The sequence below is a fragment of the Osmerus mordax genome, chromosome 14 (assembly GCF_038355195.1).
Source record: "Osmerus mordax isolate fOsmMor3 chromosome 14, fOsmMor3.pri, whole genome shotgun sequence".
NCBI classification, from domain to species: Eukaryota; Metazoa; Chordata; class Actinopteri; order Osmeriformes; family Osmeridae; genus Osmerus; species Osmerus mordax.
Genome location: NC_090063.1, coordinates 14,490,081 through 14,506,856, shown reverse-complemented (window position 1 = coordinate 14,506,856; position 16,776 = coordinate 14,490,081). Strand labels below are relative to the sequence as shown.

The following is a 16,776-nucleotide window of genomic DNA, read 5'->3' as shown; positions in this document are numbered from 1 at the left end:
AAGTGGTCTGGGAGCACAAGAGGATCCAGAGGATGGAGGAATGGGGGGGAACGAGAGATGGAGGGTAAAAGGATAGATAGTAGAGGGATATTGGAGGGGGCCGAGGAAAGAAATGACCATTAGGACACCAAGGCAACAGGGTTTTGATCCACAGGAGTGAGAGTAAACTATCTTTTATACCTTCAGTGCTTTTTATGAACTTATCATCCTCATTTTATTTATTTACATATATTTATATATCTATCCAGAACTGTGCATTTGTACACAAATATTATCTAAATGTCACTAATATTATCTAAATTTATATATTTTTGACTTCTGAATATTTGCTGCAGAATAAAAGTGCAATGTTGAGAATTTGTTTAGTCTTTTCATTTCATAATGTCGTAAAGCACTTGTGCTTGACTTTTCTTTTCTTTTTTTTCGGCTAATACTTTTACAGTAATATTTATATTTATATATATTTGTTATATATATATATTTATATATATATATTAATTAATACTTAATGCATAAATATGATATTATATATATACAGTATATATACATCATACATTTGTGCATACGTGTTTAATGTTCAACTCACTGTTTGCTAAACACACTTCCTCCTCTGCTTATTACTATTATTAATATAGTAATATCCTTACAATTTCTGTGTTGCTTTGGCAACATTTACAAATGAACTGAACTAGAGAGAGAGAGAGAGAGAGAGAGAGAGAGAGAGAGAGAGAGAGAGAGAGAGAGAGAGAGAGAGAGAGAGAGAGAGAGAGAGAGAGAGAGAGAGAGAGAGAGAGAGGAGTGGGGGGGGAGAGAGAGAGAACAAGCTAATGTGTTTTAACTTCTGTCTCATCAGTATCAGGTTACCCACTCACAGCCTTTCACTATCCCTCTCCTTCATCTCTCTCTCCTCCTCTCACTCTTGTGGCATGGTCAGACCATAAGATAATTGTAGAAACCTCAAACCCAGAACTCCATCATCCTGGGGAAATATGAGGAACTACTTATAAGAGGTACTTTGTTTATTTCCTTTCAATTCACCCTTACTGAGGGATAAAGGGAGGGAGGTACATGGAAGAAACCACACATACACAGACACACAAGACAAGCACACACGTCAGAAGACAAAAGCACACACACCTACCACCCCCCCCCCCCCCCTCCTACGGGCAACAACACACAGATCTTTTTGACAGAAAAAAACACTTCAGATCAGAACCTTCCTCACCGTGACGCTTTGTGTCAGTTATTGATGAGAATCGCGCCCTCTGTGGGCTGTTATGGGACAATACATGATGATGGAAGCGTCGGCGTAGATGCAAGCGTCGGCGATGATGCCATCACGTTCACGTTACGTACGGCATTTGTGTTTAGCTTCGATTGTTTTGGACGCTTCTGATCCGAACAGCAGTACAAAACCGGCCTTTAAAACGTTATTGGACTTATTCGTGATCAGGTATGACAGCCAATTATCAGCTTATTTGGTCGAACGTTGCTAGTTTTGAGTCCACGCTATGGTAGTGTGTTTTTACAGAAGCCTACTGTTATTCTGCAAATGTTGTCATTTGGAAAGCAGAATGTACAGAATCAGTGGTGTGGACCATGCCATTATCAAGCACGTTTTATCAATACCAAACGTAATAATTTTCATTAATGTTCTAAGACAGTATCAATATACAAATAAGAGTACAGGATATGGGTGTGGTTGGTTGCTGTTGCATGTCCTCCCTCGATTAAAGTGCGATAAAATCGAATGCAAACTCGGAATGCCTGTATACAGCTGTTACTTTTATTAAACCTAATTGCTTTCACGAAGTGATTATGAAATGTGCTACAGTCTGTTGACCGACTCACATATGTACAACGGTAACAGTCAGTTTCTCTGGTCAGCCATGACGACCAAACGGCGGTTGATCACAGACTCCTTCAAGGTGGTGAAGAAGGCACGAAGAGGAGAGAAAAAGGAGAAGAAACCACCCCCCTCACCTCCACAGAAGGGTGAGAGGGATGCGTTGAGTGTGTGTGTGTGTGTTTTCTAATTAATGTAACTAAGATTGGATTGCTATACTTATGTGTCTACCTGAAACCTTTTCCTGTTCATGGACCAATCAGAGACTGAGCCAGGTCCGCTCTCTGTCAGAGAGATGGAACTGCAGGAGCTGAGACAGTTTGACCTGGATTTACGTTTCGGTCCCTGCATAGGTAACACACACACACACACAAGCGCACACACACACGTGGGACTAGATGAATTCTGCACACCTAACCTTCCCCATAACTCTCTACTTAACTCTTTCTCTTTGTTCCTTTCTCTCTCTCTCTCTCTCTCTATCTCTCTCTCTCTCTCTCTCTCTCTCTCTCATTCTGTCGTTCATTCTGTTCTATATTGATCTTTCTCTGCCCCCTGCTTCTTCTCTCTCACATGTCTCTCTTTCTTTCACCATTTCTCTCTCTCTTCCCCATCCCTCTCTTCAGGTATCAGTCGCATGCAGAGGTGGGAGAGAGCGTCTCTTCATGGGTTAAACCCTCCAGAGGAGATCAAAGAGCTTATGCTCACCAGAGACACAGACCCTGACTACACACACTGGTATGGAAACACACACACACAAAACCTCATAGAGACTCACACACATTCTAACCTCAAACAGTGTTATGGAAACACACTTACACTCACAGACATTCTGACCTCAAACAGTGGTATTTACATTTACATTTAGTCATTTAGCAGACGCTCTTATCCAGAGCGACTTACAGTAAGTACAGGGACATTCCCCCGAGGCAAGTAGGGTGAAGTGCCTTGCCCAAGGACACAACGTCAGTTGGCATGACCGGGAATCGAACTGGCAACCTTCGGATTACTAGCCCGACTCCCTCACCGCTCAGCCAACTGACTGGTATGGAAGGAAACACACATCCTGACCCCACAGAGTGGTATGTGACTAATGTTTCGTTTTGTGACTTCCAGTCTGTGGAGTGGTTACCCCCTGTGACAAGCACCAGAGAGAGAAGAGGATGGCTGATAAAGCTCAACTTTTCCTCACTCACTTTTGACTCTTTGACACTACGTTCTTTTTAATTAAAATACCTCTTTTGTACCAAAAAAAGGGTGTTGTTTGCTTTGTCATAAAAAAATCACACACTTGCACAAAGTAAGTGTTTGGTCTGGCCTTTGACTAGCTGGCATATTTCCTCTGATCTTTTAATATCTAACCTAATTGAGACCACACAGCTGATCTGCTCAAATGTATATAATTGCTGAGTGGTGAGAGAGAGGAGTGAGAGATATATGATGATGGTGATGACCACTGTGCTTTGCTATTGTTTGATGAGAATTTACTAAACAGAGACTGTCGTCGTCGAACGCCCACTTTCCTTCACTGACATCTATTTGTCTAATCAGGTGAGTTCATACGCAAATATGTGTGTGGGGTCTTTAAAAGTGGTCTCTGTGTTCAGCGGGAGAGATAATGAAAGAAAGTTACCTCGTATGGCCTCAACCTGGCACACATATTAAGCGTATGTATAAACGAGCGAGCCAAACAGCGAATTGAGATATTACGCGTCACTTCGTTGTTCGCCTCCTCTCCTGTAACAGATGGGCGTTGGGGGAGGGCATGCTCCGCATTCCCTTTAAATCTATGTGCCACCTCTTTTTCCGATCGAGGTCGATTGTTTGCCCCTAGACCTGTCAATTGGTCAAATGTGTTACTCATTGGCTCTAAATTGAGTCAATCTATCGAATGCAAACTGTCGCACCACGTTCTCATTGGTCTAGCTCTGGGCCAAAAAGCCGTTTATGGTACCGCCCCCTGCAGCAATGCGCCGGCAGGCGGGATCATTAAAAACCATGCAATGGGATTGGCTATTTTGCCGCATCATCCTAATTCTGAAGCGTTGTATTGGTCGAACTTCAATCCCTTCGAATTTTCTGCGACTGAGGCACTACGCTAATCATGTCATTCTGTGGCCTAGCATTAAATAAAGCGACGGTTATTTAGTTTGGGCATAGCATTGGATTAAAACGCACGACATCTCCGTGCTAGTCAGAAATAGAATAAGTGGAATACGCCTTCTTCATCAAGCCTTATAATCGCAGAGGAATTCTTTAAGAGAAGAAATGACGTTTATTCCGTGACAATGCCTATATAATTTTCACGGATCATGTAGTCTAGGATACGTTGTCAGACATAGCCATTTATACAGATCGATTTTTTCTTGCTTTTCCGTAACTGAAATTCTCGTACATATATATATTTTTATATATATTATTCCACATCACATGGTGTTTCGATATCGCATCTACTAACGTTGGTACAGTCGTGGTAGCTTGTTAACTGGACCCCGAGACACTAACTGCACTGGTGAGTAGCTATAGCTGGTCTAGCTATCCTTACCTAATTAGCCAGCTAACAGTGCCGTGTATCTACGGGGATTAAAATCCGTTCTCCAGGACTGCAGCCTGCTCTTTATTAGCCGTTAGCATACGGAGAAGTAGGCGTCAGCATAATTATTGCGGTCGGTCTGCAGTCTACTGAACTGGAATAATTTTCACCTAATGTTGATAAAACTTACGTTCGAAAGCGTAAGCAGGTATATGTTCTCTATAAATCTTATTTTGTATTATTGATAGCTGATGTAGGCTAAGTTTTTCAGATAATTGCTAAGACGTAGGCTAGTCCAAATCTGCGTAGAGGTGACAGCTCGCGCAGCCGTATGATGAACGGTAAAGATTGGGCCATTCTGAGATTCTAAAATGGCAATACTCCCTTTGGGCTGTAACTTTGCTACATTTTTAGACGTAATGTGGCCCTGCGTCAATCCAAAACTCTAAATGTGTAAATGTTATTGTAGACACCATTTGCAGGCCTCTGTGACGGTTAGATTAGGTAGTTCCCTAGATATATGGATCTCCTGAGACCAGGTAATCGAGTGCAATTTACACGTAACAGGTGCAACGACGCTTGTCAGTCGTTGCACCTGTTCTTTCAGTTTCTTCATATTTCAGTATTTTTTTTTATAGCAAATGTACAGTTTCTATGTAGTTAAATTTGTCTGGAAGATGGACATTGTTTTTAATCTTTCTGAGATTTGTCGAGTGTTTCGGGAAAATGTCTTAGTCAGTAATGTCAAACTTAAATGTGCGTGTTCTTAAGACTTTGATACCTGTGTTAACTTTATTTTTCCTCTTACTCACTCCCCCGCCCCCACCTTAATTCAACCCTCCTCTCTCCAATACCCCCTCTTACCTATTTGTTTGTCTTCCGGTCCCCTCTCTCTCAGGGATGGATAATGCCCATACGAAGACGGTAGAGGAGGTGTTGGGGTACTTCAGCGTAAACGAATCCACGGGCCTGAGTTGTGAGCAGCTGAGGAAGAGCAGGGAGAGATGGGGACCAAACGGTGAGACCTTGGATACCTTATTGCCTCTAACCTCTGACCTTTCATTTAATTCCTTATAACCCTTGATCTATTATACAACCCCCTCCCCCTTAAAACACACTGACCTTGGTGACATTTGTATTCACTATTATCTTGTCATGACGCCAACTAATGTGTGTCTTTATTTCATTCTCTGTTGACTCTTGGATTTTTTAGAATTACCAGCTGAAGAAGGTAAGTGGCTTCATGTTCTCTCCCTCTCCTACTTACCTCCTCTCTGTCTTTGTCAGTCCCCCTCTCTTTGTTCTCTGTGGTGATTTTTCTCCTCTGTGTTTCCAGGAAAGTCACTATGGGAACTGGTTCTGGAGCAGTTTGAGGATCTGCTTGTCAGGATCCTTCTGCTTGCTGCATGCATCTCCTTTGTAAGGACACACACACACACACACAAATATTAGAAGCATTCCCATTTAAGATGTGCATTCTCAATCCGTATCTCCTATGTCTCCTTTGTAAGGACACACACACACACACACACACTCACTCACCCACGCATTTATAAACACTCACACATACGCACACTCAGGGAAGCATAAACAATCAAGATTTACATTCTTCCCCTGCCTCCTCATCTTAGACTCTAGCTTGGTTCGAGGAGGGGGAGGGGACCATCACAGCATTCGTAGAGCCCTTCGTCATTCTTCTCATCCTCATCGCTAATGCTATTGTTGGGGTCTGGCAGGTAAACAACAACACTTTGTTTATGATGAATTTGTCGATATAATATCGTTAATATTGTATTAGGCCTGTATTGGGTATTTAATAACACCATGTTTATGTATTTGTGTGTGTGTGCGTGCTCCAGGAGCGTAATGCTGAGAATGCCATCGAAGCTCTGAAGGAGTACGAGCCGGAGATGGGGAAGGTTTACCGCCAGGACAGGAAGAGCGTCCAGAGAGTCCGAGCCAGAGACATTGTACCAGGAGACATTGTGGAGGTGGCAGGTAAAAACTACAAATCCCAACTCTCCTTTTCCGAGACGGCACTTCTGAGACGGCATACCCAGTGACTTGGAGGAGGTGGAATTTAAAAGCGATTTTTTTTTTTGACATTTTCACTCTTGATTCTACCAAGTGGCTACAGGGTAGGAGGTTAGGGAATAGGAGGTTAGGGAATAGGAGGTTAGGGAATAGGAGCTAGGGGGAAAGGAGGCTCATTTGTAATGAAACCCTCTCCTGGAGGAATCAACTAGGGACTAGGTTGCAAGGTAGTAGGACACAAGAGAATAGAACACAAGGGACATTTTGGCACTCCAACACCAGTGTTCAATTCCAGCGAGGACTGGTTGAGTATACAATTTAGAAATAACAGTGCAACAAGATTGTTTAGTCAGCCCTTGAAACATTTTAATCTTTCTCGAAAGGATCTTTGCCCTTCTTTTGCATGCTTGATGGAAATAAACTCTCCGGTGTTTTTTGGGAAATGGAGTTTGTCAGTGGTCATGCATACACTGGCAAGACACAATACAAGAACTACAACTCCCAGGCTGGGAATCAGCCAAGGCCAAAGATCCAAACTCGTCTTCCCACCATGTTTTCTTCAGAGTATTTCTGCCCCAGATATTATCAGGGTGGTTGTAAATTCTGTGTCACTTTGAGCAGCAGCTTGGCCTGAAGGGTTTGGACTGTTGAATCCTCTAGACAATCATCTATTTTAAACCCCTCTCAGAGTTACAGTGGAAACAGGCCTGAGTGTTATTCATGTGTGTTTATGTGTGCTTTGGCACGTGTGTGTGTGTGTGTGTGTGTGTGGGACTCGGTTTCTCAGTAGGGATGTTAGCAGACGTAAAGAGCATGGGAACCTCGTGACACTAGCCTTCGTTGACAGGAAACACAAGAGGACGTGAACACATTGTTGATGTTTTATACAACTTTCATGCTTATCTCAGTCAGTCATCTCTCATTTAAAAAATGTGACAGTTAGTGACAGTTGACAGTTGGCCTCTTTGGCCGCAGGAACTTTGACCCAACTTTCACTATTCATCGATTTTCTTGTTCAATCTGTCACCTAAAAGAACATCGGAGAGATGCTATCATAAAAACGCACCTCTTTTTAAGTTACCAACAATATCTTCCTATATTCTGTTCATTTCATAATTTTGTACTGTCAATATAATTTTTGACTTTCGATAACTGATGGCCTCCACCTTCTTCTCTGTCTCCCCCTCAGTTGGTGACAAGGTTCCAGCCGACATCCGTCTGACTTCCATCCGCTCCACCACGCTGAGAGTGGACCAGTCCATTCTGACGGGGGAGTCTGTATCTGTGCTCAAACACACTGACCCTGTGCCCGACCCCCGTGCTGTCAACCAGGACAAGAAGAACATGTTGTTTTCTGTGAGTGTGTGTGTGTGTACCTCAAGTCTATGGGTATATGTGTGTTTGTATGTGCGCCTTTTTTGTTTTTCCTGGATTCTTTCATGTTTGTTTGTGTGCGTGCGTGTGCGTATGTGCTTGCGTGTGTGTGCGTGTGTCAGAGGGATGATTCTGCCAGTGGTCTGGCTGTTTGTTGAATAAAACATCAGTGGAATTGTAGGATAGGAGGCTCCACTCAGCTGTTCTCAGTGAGTCACCAGTGAAATGCTTTGAAGTTGGAAGGAGATAATGGAAACACACAACCACACACACACACACACACACACTGCTCAACCTCAGCTGAACTTAGACAAGAGAAGATGAATTATCATTTCATACATACAAATAAACAAGAACAGGTTTAGAGCGGAAGACCAGTTTGTAATTGTAACTGTAATTGTGTAAATATTCATTTTAATAAAACATTATTTTAATCGTTCATGTCGTCATGCCAGGGCACCAACATCGCGGCGGGGAGAGCCATGGGTGTTGTTGTGGCGACTGGGGTGCAAACCGAGATTGGCAAGATCAGAGATGAGATGGCCGCCACCGACCCTGAGAGAACGCCACTCCAACAGAAACTGGACCAGTTTGGAGAGCAGCTGTCCAAGGTAGGGCTTATCTGGACTGGACACACTTTCTGTCTTTGTTTCTTTTTGATTTATTTCTATCCCCCTTTTTTTTATTTTATTTAAGCCACTTGTAGAAACCAGCCTGCTGTGTTTATGCTGAGTCTCATTAATCATCTTTCTTTCCGTCCTGTTCTCCCTCTCTCCTTATACAAACATTATAAAACACACACACACACATAGGTCATCAGTGTGATATGTGTGGCGGTGTGGGGGATCAATGTGGGCCACTTCAACGACCCCGTCCATGGAGGGAGCTGGCTGAGAGGAGCGGTCTACTACTTCAAGATCGCCGTGGCTCTGGCTGTGGCTGCCATCCCTGAGGGTACCTGTTCTATTCACCATTTTTCTGTCTTTCTTTTATTCTCATGTTTCTTTATTTACATTCATTCATTCAGTCATTTAGCAGACGCTCTTATCCAGAGCGACTTACAGTAAGTATAGGGACATTCCCCCGAGGCAAGTAGGGTGAAGTGCCTTGCCCAAGGACACAACGTTGGCACAGCCGGGAATCGAACTGGCAACCTTATGATTACTAGCCCGATTCCCTAACCGCTCAGCCACCTGACTCCCGGTTTATTTCACACTTTCTCTATTCATCTTTTTTTCAATGTCTCCTATTTACTATATTCTATTCTTTTTCTTGACAGCACAATTTCTGCAGATTACGTCATCATAAAACATATCTAGCCTGTCTTTCTTGGTCTCTGCACCACATCCACCCCTTGTTCCTTTGACCCTCCAGGCCTGCCTGCTGTCATCACCACCTGCCTTGCACTGGGCACCCGGCGGATGGCCCGGAAGAACGCCATCGTCAGGTCCCTGCCTTCAGTGGAGACCCTGGGCTGCACCTCCGTCATCTGCTCCGACAAGACGGGCACCCTCACCACCAACCAGATGTCCGTCTGCCGGGTGAGACAAGGGGAGGAGGAAGGCGTGAGGGAGACTGGGGAAGGGGAGTCAGGTGGCTGAGCGGTTAGGGAATCGGGCTATTAATCAGAAGGTTGCTGCAAAATGACGTTGTGTCCTTAGGCCAGGCACTTCACACTACTTGCCTCGGGGGGAATGTCCCTGTTTTTACTGTAAGTCGCTCTGGATAAGAGCGTCTGCTAAAAAAAATTAAAAAGGTGGGAGGGAGACTGGGAGGTTGTCAGGGAACCTGAGAGGGAGGGGAGAGGAATGGTAGCTGCATGGAGAGGTAGCATGTAGACAAAATAACTGGTCCTAAAAAGGTTCCTTGAGGTACACCACAGGTCATTTTAGCCTTTTCTAATAAACCCTCTATCTAGTTTTGTGAGATCTAACCTTCTGATCTGATCCTGGCACCACAGGTCATTTTAGTCTTTGCTGATAAACCCTCTATATAGTTTTGTGAGATCTAACCTTCTGATCTGATCCATGACAATGAACTTCTAACCCTGTCTTAACCGTGTGTCTATGCATGTGTGTGGTGTGTGTAGTTGTTTGTGGTGGACAGCGTGTCAGGGGACCGATGTGCCCTGAGTGAGTTCTCGGTGACCGGATCTACTTACGCCCCGGAAGGGGAAGTGTGAGTGTGTTTAACCTTTGAACTTTAACCTCTCGCTGATCATGTCATGACTACATGATGCTGACCAGTCCATTAGCTCCTCCAAATTAAAATATCACATACACAAGATAACCTTAACACTGACTGAGCTTGATCATCGGCATGACTAACCTCTTTTTTTTAGAAGTTATTGACTGACTAAACTAAAAGCCGAGAACCTTTCATGATATCTTTTTATATCTCTTTTTTCCCCTCTCATCTTTCTCTCCTTCTGGCCTCTTCTTTTCCTCTCTCTGTTTCTGGTCTCCTGTCTCCTCCTGCCATCTTTGTTGCATTCTCTCGCTTCCCCTCCCAGGTACAAGGATGGTGCAGCAGTGAAGTGTAGTCAGTATGAGGGGCTGGTAGAGATGGCTTCTATCTGCGCTCTCTGCAATGATTCCTCTCTTGACTACAGTGAGGTGAGCTACACCAAGTACACTACCAAGTAGAGTAACACGTACACTACAAACTACGCTACTGCTGAGTACACCACATCTGTAGTGGACGCCTGCTGAACTGACCTTTGGTTTGTGTCCAGTCGAAAGGCGTGTTTGAGAAGGTTGGCGAGGCAACGGAGACGGCTCTGTGCTGCCTGGTGGAGAAGATGAACGTGTTCGACACGGACATGAGAGGACTGGCACCAGCAGAGAGGGCTACCGCCTGCTGCTCTGTAAGGACTGGGGGGGTGTGGGATGTGTGTGTGTGTGTGTGGGAGGGATGTATAAGTGTGTGTGTGTGTGCGTGGGATGTATAAGTTTGTGTGTGTGTGTGTGTGTGTGTGTGTGTGTGGGGGATGTATAAGTGTGTGTGTCTTTGTTGTGGTGATTGGTGTGCATGCATATCTGTGTGTGTGTGTTCCGTGTTACCTACAGTGCCCTTCCACTCTCCAGGTGATCAAGCAGCTGATGAAGAAGGAGCTGACGTTGGAGTTCTCCAGAGACAGGAAGTCCATGTCTGTCTTCTGCTCCCCAAACAAGCTGACCCGCTCCTCCACAGGGGCCAAGATGTTCATCAAGGTTAGGTCTCTCTCGCTCTCTCTCGCTCTCTCTCTCTCGCGCTCGCTCTCTCTCGCTCTTTCTCGCTCTCTCTCTCTGACCTTCGACCTCCCCCTGGCTTCTAGGGCGCCCCCGAGAGCGTGCTGGAGCGTTGCCGTTGGATACGTGTGGGCGGTGGCGCCCGCGTGGCGATGTCGACGGCCACGAGGGAGCAGCTCCAGACCACGGTCCGAGAGTGGGCGGCCGGGCGAGACACCCTCCGCTGCCTCGCCATGGCGACCAGGGACTCCCCCCCCGAACCCCGCTCCCTCAACCTGGAGAACTCAGCCGGCTTCATTGACTACGAGGTGAGAGGGTCATGTCAACCTGAAATAGGGTTACCGTACCTGTGTACTGGACTTAGTTTAAACCCTCCTTCCCACCCCCCATCCAGTCGGACCTGACCTTCGTGGGCTGTGTGGGCATGCTGGATCCCCCCAGGAAGGAGGTACTTGGTGCAGTCCGGCAGTGTCGACAGGCGGGCATACGGGTCATCATGATCACCGGTGGGTCTGAACACGAACAAACACACAAAAACACACCCACACACTCAAAAACACACACAAACACTCTCACACTCTCCTCACACCTCTTATCCACCCCTTTCCAGGAGACAACAAGGGCACGGCCCTGTCTATCTGTCGCCGTGTTGGCATCATCACGGAGGAGGAGGAGGAGGAGGGCCAGGGGGGCCAGTTTGGGGGGGGCCTGACTGGGCGGGAGTTTGACGAGCTGCCCCCCCACCTCCAGAGACAGGCGTGTCGCACGTGTCGCTGCTTCGCCCGGGTGGAGCCCACGCACAAGAGCCGCATCGTGGAGTACCTGCAGAGCCTCAACGACATCACTGCCATGGTGAGCTGGACGAGTGTGTGTGTTTAGAGAGAGACTGCATGTGTGTGTGTGTGTTTACAGAGAGCCTGCTTGTGTGTGTGTGTGTGTGTGTGTGAGTTTACAGAGAGACTGTCTGTGTGTTTAGAGAGAGACTGCATGTGAGCGTGTGAGTTTTGTGTCTTACTTTGTTTCCCTTTTCTCCTCTTTCCTTCCTCCCCCCTGCTGTTCTTCCCTCTCTCCAGACGGGGGATGGAGTGAACGATGCCCCGGCTCTTAAAAAGGCTGAGATCGGCATCGCCATGGGCAGCGGCACCGCCGTCGCCAAGTCGGCCTCGGAGATGATCCTGGCGGACGACAACTTCTCCACCATCGTGGCGGCCGTGGAGGAGGGCAGGGCCATCTACAACAACATGAAGCAGTTCATCAGATACCTCATCTCCTCCAACATCGGAGAGGTGGTCTGGTAAGGAGGGATGGAGCGATAGAGGAGGGATGAGGACGGATGGATAGATGAATAGATGGAGGAAGGAGGGAGCAAGGGATGGGTGAATAGATGGACGAGTGGAGGGAGGTTATTGAAATATACACACCAGACCTCTGCCCCCACTATACCTCATCTCCCCTCTCCTCGGTTCCTCTCTCCCCTCCTCTCTCCTCCGTCCCCTCCCTCTCTCTCCTCTCCTCCTTCAGTATCTTCCTGACGGCAGCCCTCGGCATGCCCGAAGCCCTCATCCCTGTCCAGCTACTCTGGGTCAACCTGGTCACAGACGGTTTCCCAGCAACCGCCCTGGGCTTCAACCCCCCCGACCTGGACATCATGTCCCGCCCCCCCCGCTCCCCCAAGGAGGCCCTCATCTCTGGTTGGCTGTTCTGCCGCTACCTCATCATTGGCTGTGAGTATACAGGACCTCCTCGTCTCTGATGAGCTCTTCTGGACATCAATCAAGCCTTTAGAGTGCCTGATTAGTTTACAGATGGATGATTGGCTGTTTGATTGGTTGGCTGCTTTTTCTTGCCCAGGTTATGTGGGCGCGGCCACAGTAGGAGCAGCAGCCTGGTGGTTCATGGCCGCTCACGATGGGCCCAAACTCTCCTTCTACCAGCTGGTAACACCCCTTGATCTACCTCTCTTCACCCCTCTCTCCACCTCTTGTATATCCTTCCATCCCTCTCTTGTGTCTTTCTCATTCCCTTTCTCTCTCTCTCTCCTCTAATTCACCTACCAACAGGTGCACTGTATGTATACATAGGCGATAAAACCTTATTTTGACCTGCCCCCCTCCCCGTCTTAGTCCCACTACCTCCAGTGCAGCGAGGGACACGGTGAGTTCGCCGGTGTCCAGTGCTCCGTCTTCGAGTCGCCCTACCCCATGACCATGGCCCTGTCTGTGCTCGTTACCATAGAGATGTGCAACGCCCTGAACAGGTAGGCTCAAAAACTACATCTCCCATAAGGCTGTGTTCTCCACAATCGGATCTGACAGGGTTGTTCTACTGTTCTTCGTTATGCAATGTACATTAATTATACAGTATGATTATCTGGTAATCAACCATGTTTCCCTTTGTGTGTGTGTGTGTGTGTGTGCCTGACCCAGCCTGTCTGAGAACCAGTCCCTGCTGAAGATGCCTCCCTGGTCAAACCCCTGGCTGGTGGGAGCCATCTGTCTGTCCATGGCTCTGCACTTCCTCATCCTCTACGTCGACCCCCTGCCTGTAAGTTTGGCTCTGTGTGTGTGTGTGTGTGTGTGTGTATGTGTTTGAGACAAAGAGAAAAACTGTTTGTGTGTGCTTCTGATTGATAGAGAGTGTGTATGTGACCTCACAGACAGTATGTGATTACCTTTGACTACTCTCTCCCTCCTTCCATTCATCCGTCCCTCAGGTGGTCTTCCAGATCAGGCCCCTGTCATGGCCCCAGTGGGTGGTGGTGCTGAAGATGTCACTTCCTGTCATCCTGATGGACGAGGCCCTCAAGTTCCTGGCGCGTAACTACATCGAGCCGGGCAACGACCTGGACCGCCAGGACGAGGAGAGGGAACGACGCCGGAGGGCGGCGGCCGGACAGCCCAACGCCAACGGGGGGTTGGTGGGCGCGTTGACGGCCCCCCTGGGCCGAGCCCTTAGTGGCGTGTCGTGGTCATTCGTGCTGGTATCTGCGCCGCTATTGGTCTGGATCTACAGCCTGGACTCTGACATCACTAACATCTTCTGGGAGTGAAGAAAGGGAAGGAGGAGAAAGGGATGGAGGTGCAGGGAGGGGATAGAGAGGGGAGAGGGATGAAAGGGGTGGGAAACGTGGGAGGAGGATGATGGAGGGCAGAAAGGGAGAAGAGAGGAAGATGGGGGTGGGGGAGAAAGGGAGGGATGAAAAGAAAGAAAGATAGAAACTGAAAGTGTAGAGAGATGTGTCGTAAGATCAACAGCAGTCTGAGACAATCAGAGAAAAGGACAGAAATGAGAGAGGAGGGAGGAGAGAGGAGAGAGACAGATAGGAGAAGGAGGAAGAGGGTGGAGATCGGACTCTGTCTAACAGTAACCCTGTGTGGGTTCTCATCTTAATACTCACATTTTCTTTCAGAACCTTATTGGGTTCTGTCTGGGTTCTGAAACTTCAGCTAAGGGATCTTACAAAACTCAAGGCTTTGTTCGACCAAACCTGTCCAAAGAAACCATTTTCTGGGATTGTTTCAATTCCTATTATACCACTAGAGTGAATATTCAGAAATATAAGTCAGTTAGACACACACAGGCATACACACAGGCACACACACATTCAACAGAATCGAATTACAAAAGGAGAAATTCACTTTTTCTTGTACCCTTTCCTGTGGTTCGTTCCCTGGAAAACTTGTGCAGGTTTGATTGAACATCGCTCTCACTTGTGTCTTGAATGCTCTCCTGTATATTTTTTTTGCTGTTGTTGTTGTTGTTGTTTTTGGGAAAGGGAGGAGTACTGTAGAATTTATTTGACATTACCATTCCACCTTCTGTTCCTTAAAGGTGCCAGACATATTCTCAGAAACGTTCTTGAAGATAAAGGAGTGACTAGTGGATGGGGAGAAGGGGAAGAACAGGGAAACAGACGTGGAGAGAGAGGGAAAGAGAGAGGGAAAGAGAGAGGGAGAGGGGGAAAGAGACAGAGAAAGAGAGGAGGGGAAGACAGAGGGGAAGACAGAGGGGAAGACAGAGGGGAAGAGAGAGCGTCCCAGTGTCGGTCACTGTCCAACAGGTCCTCCAAGTCAGCCTGAACATCAATGATCAATAATTGTCAATCAGTTTAACAGTCTCAGTTTAGCAAAGGCTTAGCAGATGCATCTTAGATGGAGGCTTTTATGCTCAAAGATAGATTAAAACTTACATTAATAATTCCTATTTCACTGCACTATACAGTTTAAAATAGCACACAAACGTCTTTCTGTTTTGAAAATAATAAATCTATGTTTTATTTTTAAGAATGCTTTATTCTACACCTTACACAATGATGCAGTGGAGATCCCTAAGTTAATCCCAGCCAGACTTTAGCTCTGCAGGATAACACCATTTTTATGTGCGACGATTACCGTGGTTAAATAGTGGACATAACTTCCTGTCTGAAGAGAACAGATTTTCTGTAGCCTCGGGGTTAGCTGGTTTGTGCTCAATGTTCTTATCGAGTTATTTAATTTAAACGTTTTCCGTTACTGGAGTGATTGTTCATCCATAAGGTTATTTAATAAGGGCAGAGCGTCATCAAACTTGTTTCACCTCATTCTTCTCAAATGAATTTGTTTACTCTCCTTTTTTTTTTACTTGCACACATTTGTTTTCTTCCTTTGTATTATTATTATTATTAATATTATTATTGGTATGATTGTTATTACGGTAAATTGATGAATTGATATTTTGTTTGTGGCAATTGTAGTACCCCAGGTGTGCCTGCATGGAAGAGGGGGGCGCTGTTGTACAATTGAGAGAAAGTAGTGAGGGTTGTGTGTTGGGGGGGTGGGGTGTGTGGGGTAGTATAGTAGAAGTATTCAGGGGTAAGAAAGAATGGAGTAGATCTGTGACGGAGAGAGGGAGGGATGGACCTAGAGGGAGGAGAGAAGCCAGTGATTAGCAGTTTCTACTCTCGTCTTCCCTCCTTTCTCAACTGAGTAGACTGTCTTCATTTGCTACCAATACGCAAAAAATAAATAAACACAAAAAAAATGAACCCTGACTGAATTTATCATGGCTGAATTATGGGAACTATTACTGTTATTTGATTACCATCTCCTGTCGTCTTTCAGACTAAATAAGGGAGTACTTTTTTGTAGAGTTTTTACCGTGGGACAACGGACTGTGTCACACTCAGTTTGTTTTAATTTGTGGGTGAAACGCTTTAACGAAAGGCAAACAACAATAAAACAGTTCATTTAAGAGGTCTTGTTTTCAGTCTCTTATTCAGCGAGCAAGGGGGTCAATAAAGTCATACTGTTCTGTACTTATGTGGGGAACAGGTAACCTTAGCAACCATTCGTATGGGAAGAGTCAAACTCAATTTACTGTTGACTGACAACTTTTTATCGTAGGAAGTAATGCATTTAGAAAATATTCAATACATACTCATGTGTACTGTGCATGCTAAGATAGGGTTATGTAAGGCTTTATGAGACATGCACGAACACAGAGGGTTGGAAGTCTTGACAATGCAGAAGTTCTCAACCAAGTTATTATGAATATCTGCAAGATTATTTTATTTGACGCTACCCATCCTCATATGTCTCCAATAAGGAGCTCAATGTAAGTTGGGTAACATTGTGACATCAGGACTGAGCCTCTTGTAACCCCCTCAGACAGCATGACTGCATTAGGTTTACAGCCTCTGGTGCTCAATTCTGCATCATGCAATCCCTTTACCTAATCAAGGAGAATTTTGTGACAGAATGTTGATGGCATTCCATTTTAGA

At 46.0% G+C, this 16,776-nt stretch overlaps 2 protein-coding genes across 3 annotated transcripts; both read left to right on the top strand.

The window, feature by feature from the left end:
• The first annotated feature begins 1,336 nt into the window (after nucleotides 1–1,336).
• On the top strand, nucleotides 1,337–3,101 carry pold4 (DNA polymerase delta 4, accessory subunit). 2 transcript variants are annotated; one of them, XM_067250824.1, is made up of 5 exons: nucleotides 1,337–1,453; nucleotides 1,888–1,995; nucleotides 2,110–2,199; nucleotides 2,473–2,584; nucleotides 2,963–3,101. In XM_067250824.1, the coding sequence occupies exons 2-5, from the start codon at nucleotides 1,890–1,892 to the stop codon at nucleotides 2,985–2,987; spliced, it is 333 nt and encodes a 110-aa protein (XP_067106925.1). In that variant the 5' UTR covers nucleotides 1,337–1,453; nucleotides 1,888–1,889; the 3' UTR covers nucleotides 2,988–3,101. The 2 variants fall into 2 exon arrangements, with proteins under 2 accessions (XP_067106925.1, XP_067106924.1); XM_067250823.1 differs by having other exon boundaries at nucleotides 1,373–1,453; nucleotides 1,835–1,995.
• Nucleotides 3,102–5,277: 2,176 nt separating this feature from the next.
• On the top strand, nucleotides 5,278–14,087 carry si:dkey-28b4.8 (sarcoplasmic/endoplasmic reticulum calcium ATPase 2). The gene is made up of 22 exons (XM_067251078.1): nucleotides 5,278–5,397; nucleotides 5,593–5,610; nucleotides 5,716–5,798; nucleotides 6,011–6,115; nucleotides 6,239–6,377; nucleotides 7,603–7,769; nucleotides 8,243–8,398; nucleotides 8,600–8,741; nucleotides 9,162–9,328; nucleotides 9,877–9,965; nucleotides 10,300–10,402; nucleotides 10,522–10,653; nucleotides 10,874–10,999; nucleotides 11,104–11,325; nucleotides 11,412–11,523; nucleotides 11,628–11,869; nucleotides 12,091–12,311; nucleotides 12,539–12,741; nucleotides 12,869–12,954; nucleotides 13,141–13,274; nucleotides 13,444–13,561; nucleotides 13,731–14,087. The coding sequence occupies exons 1-22, from the start codon at nucleotides 5,280–5,282 to the stop codon at nucleotides 14,064–14,066; spliced, it is 3,219 nt and encodes a 1,072-aa protein (XP_067107179.1). The 5' UTR covers nucleotides 5,278–5,279; the 3' UTR covers nucleotides 14,067–14,087.
• The last annotated feature ends 2,689 nt before the right edge of the window (nucleotides 14,088–16,776 follow it).

What these genes read in the sequence shown, in the direction of transcription:
- si:dkey-28b4.8 (XM_067251078.1), top strand. Translation starts at nt 5,280, where the DNA reads ATGGATAATGCCCATACGAAGACGGTAGAGGAGGTGTTGGGGTACTTC. An exon ending in TTGGAGAGCAGCTGTCCAAG is followed by an intron (nt 8,399 to 8,599) that starts GTAGGGCTTATC and finishes ACACACACATAG; the next exon opens with GTCATCAGTGTGATATGTGT. An exon ending in TACGCCCCGGAAGGGGAAGT is followed by an intron (nt 9,966 to 10,299) that starts GTGAGTGTGTTT and finishes TTCCCCTCCCAG; the next exon opens with GTACAAGGATGGTGCAGCAG.
- pold4 (XM_067250823.1), top strand. Translation starts at nt 1,854, where the DNA reads ATGTACAACGGTAACAGTCAGTTTCTCTGGTCAGCCATGACGACCAAA. An exon ending in CCCCTCACCTCCACAGAAGG is followed by an intron (nt 1,996 to 2,109) that starts GTGAGAGGGATG and finishes TGGACCAATCAG; the next exon opens with AGACTGAGCCAGGTCCGCTC. An exon ending in GACCCTGACTACACACACTG is followed by an intron (nt 2,585 to 2,962) that starts GTATGGAAACAC and finishes TGTGACTTCCAG; the next exon opens with TCTGTGGAGTGGTTACCCCC.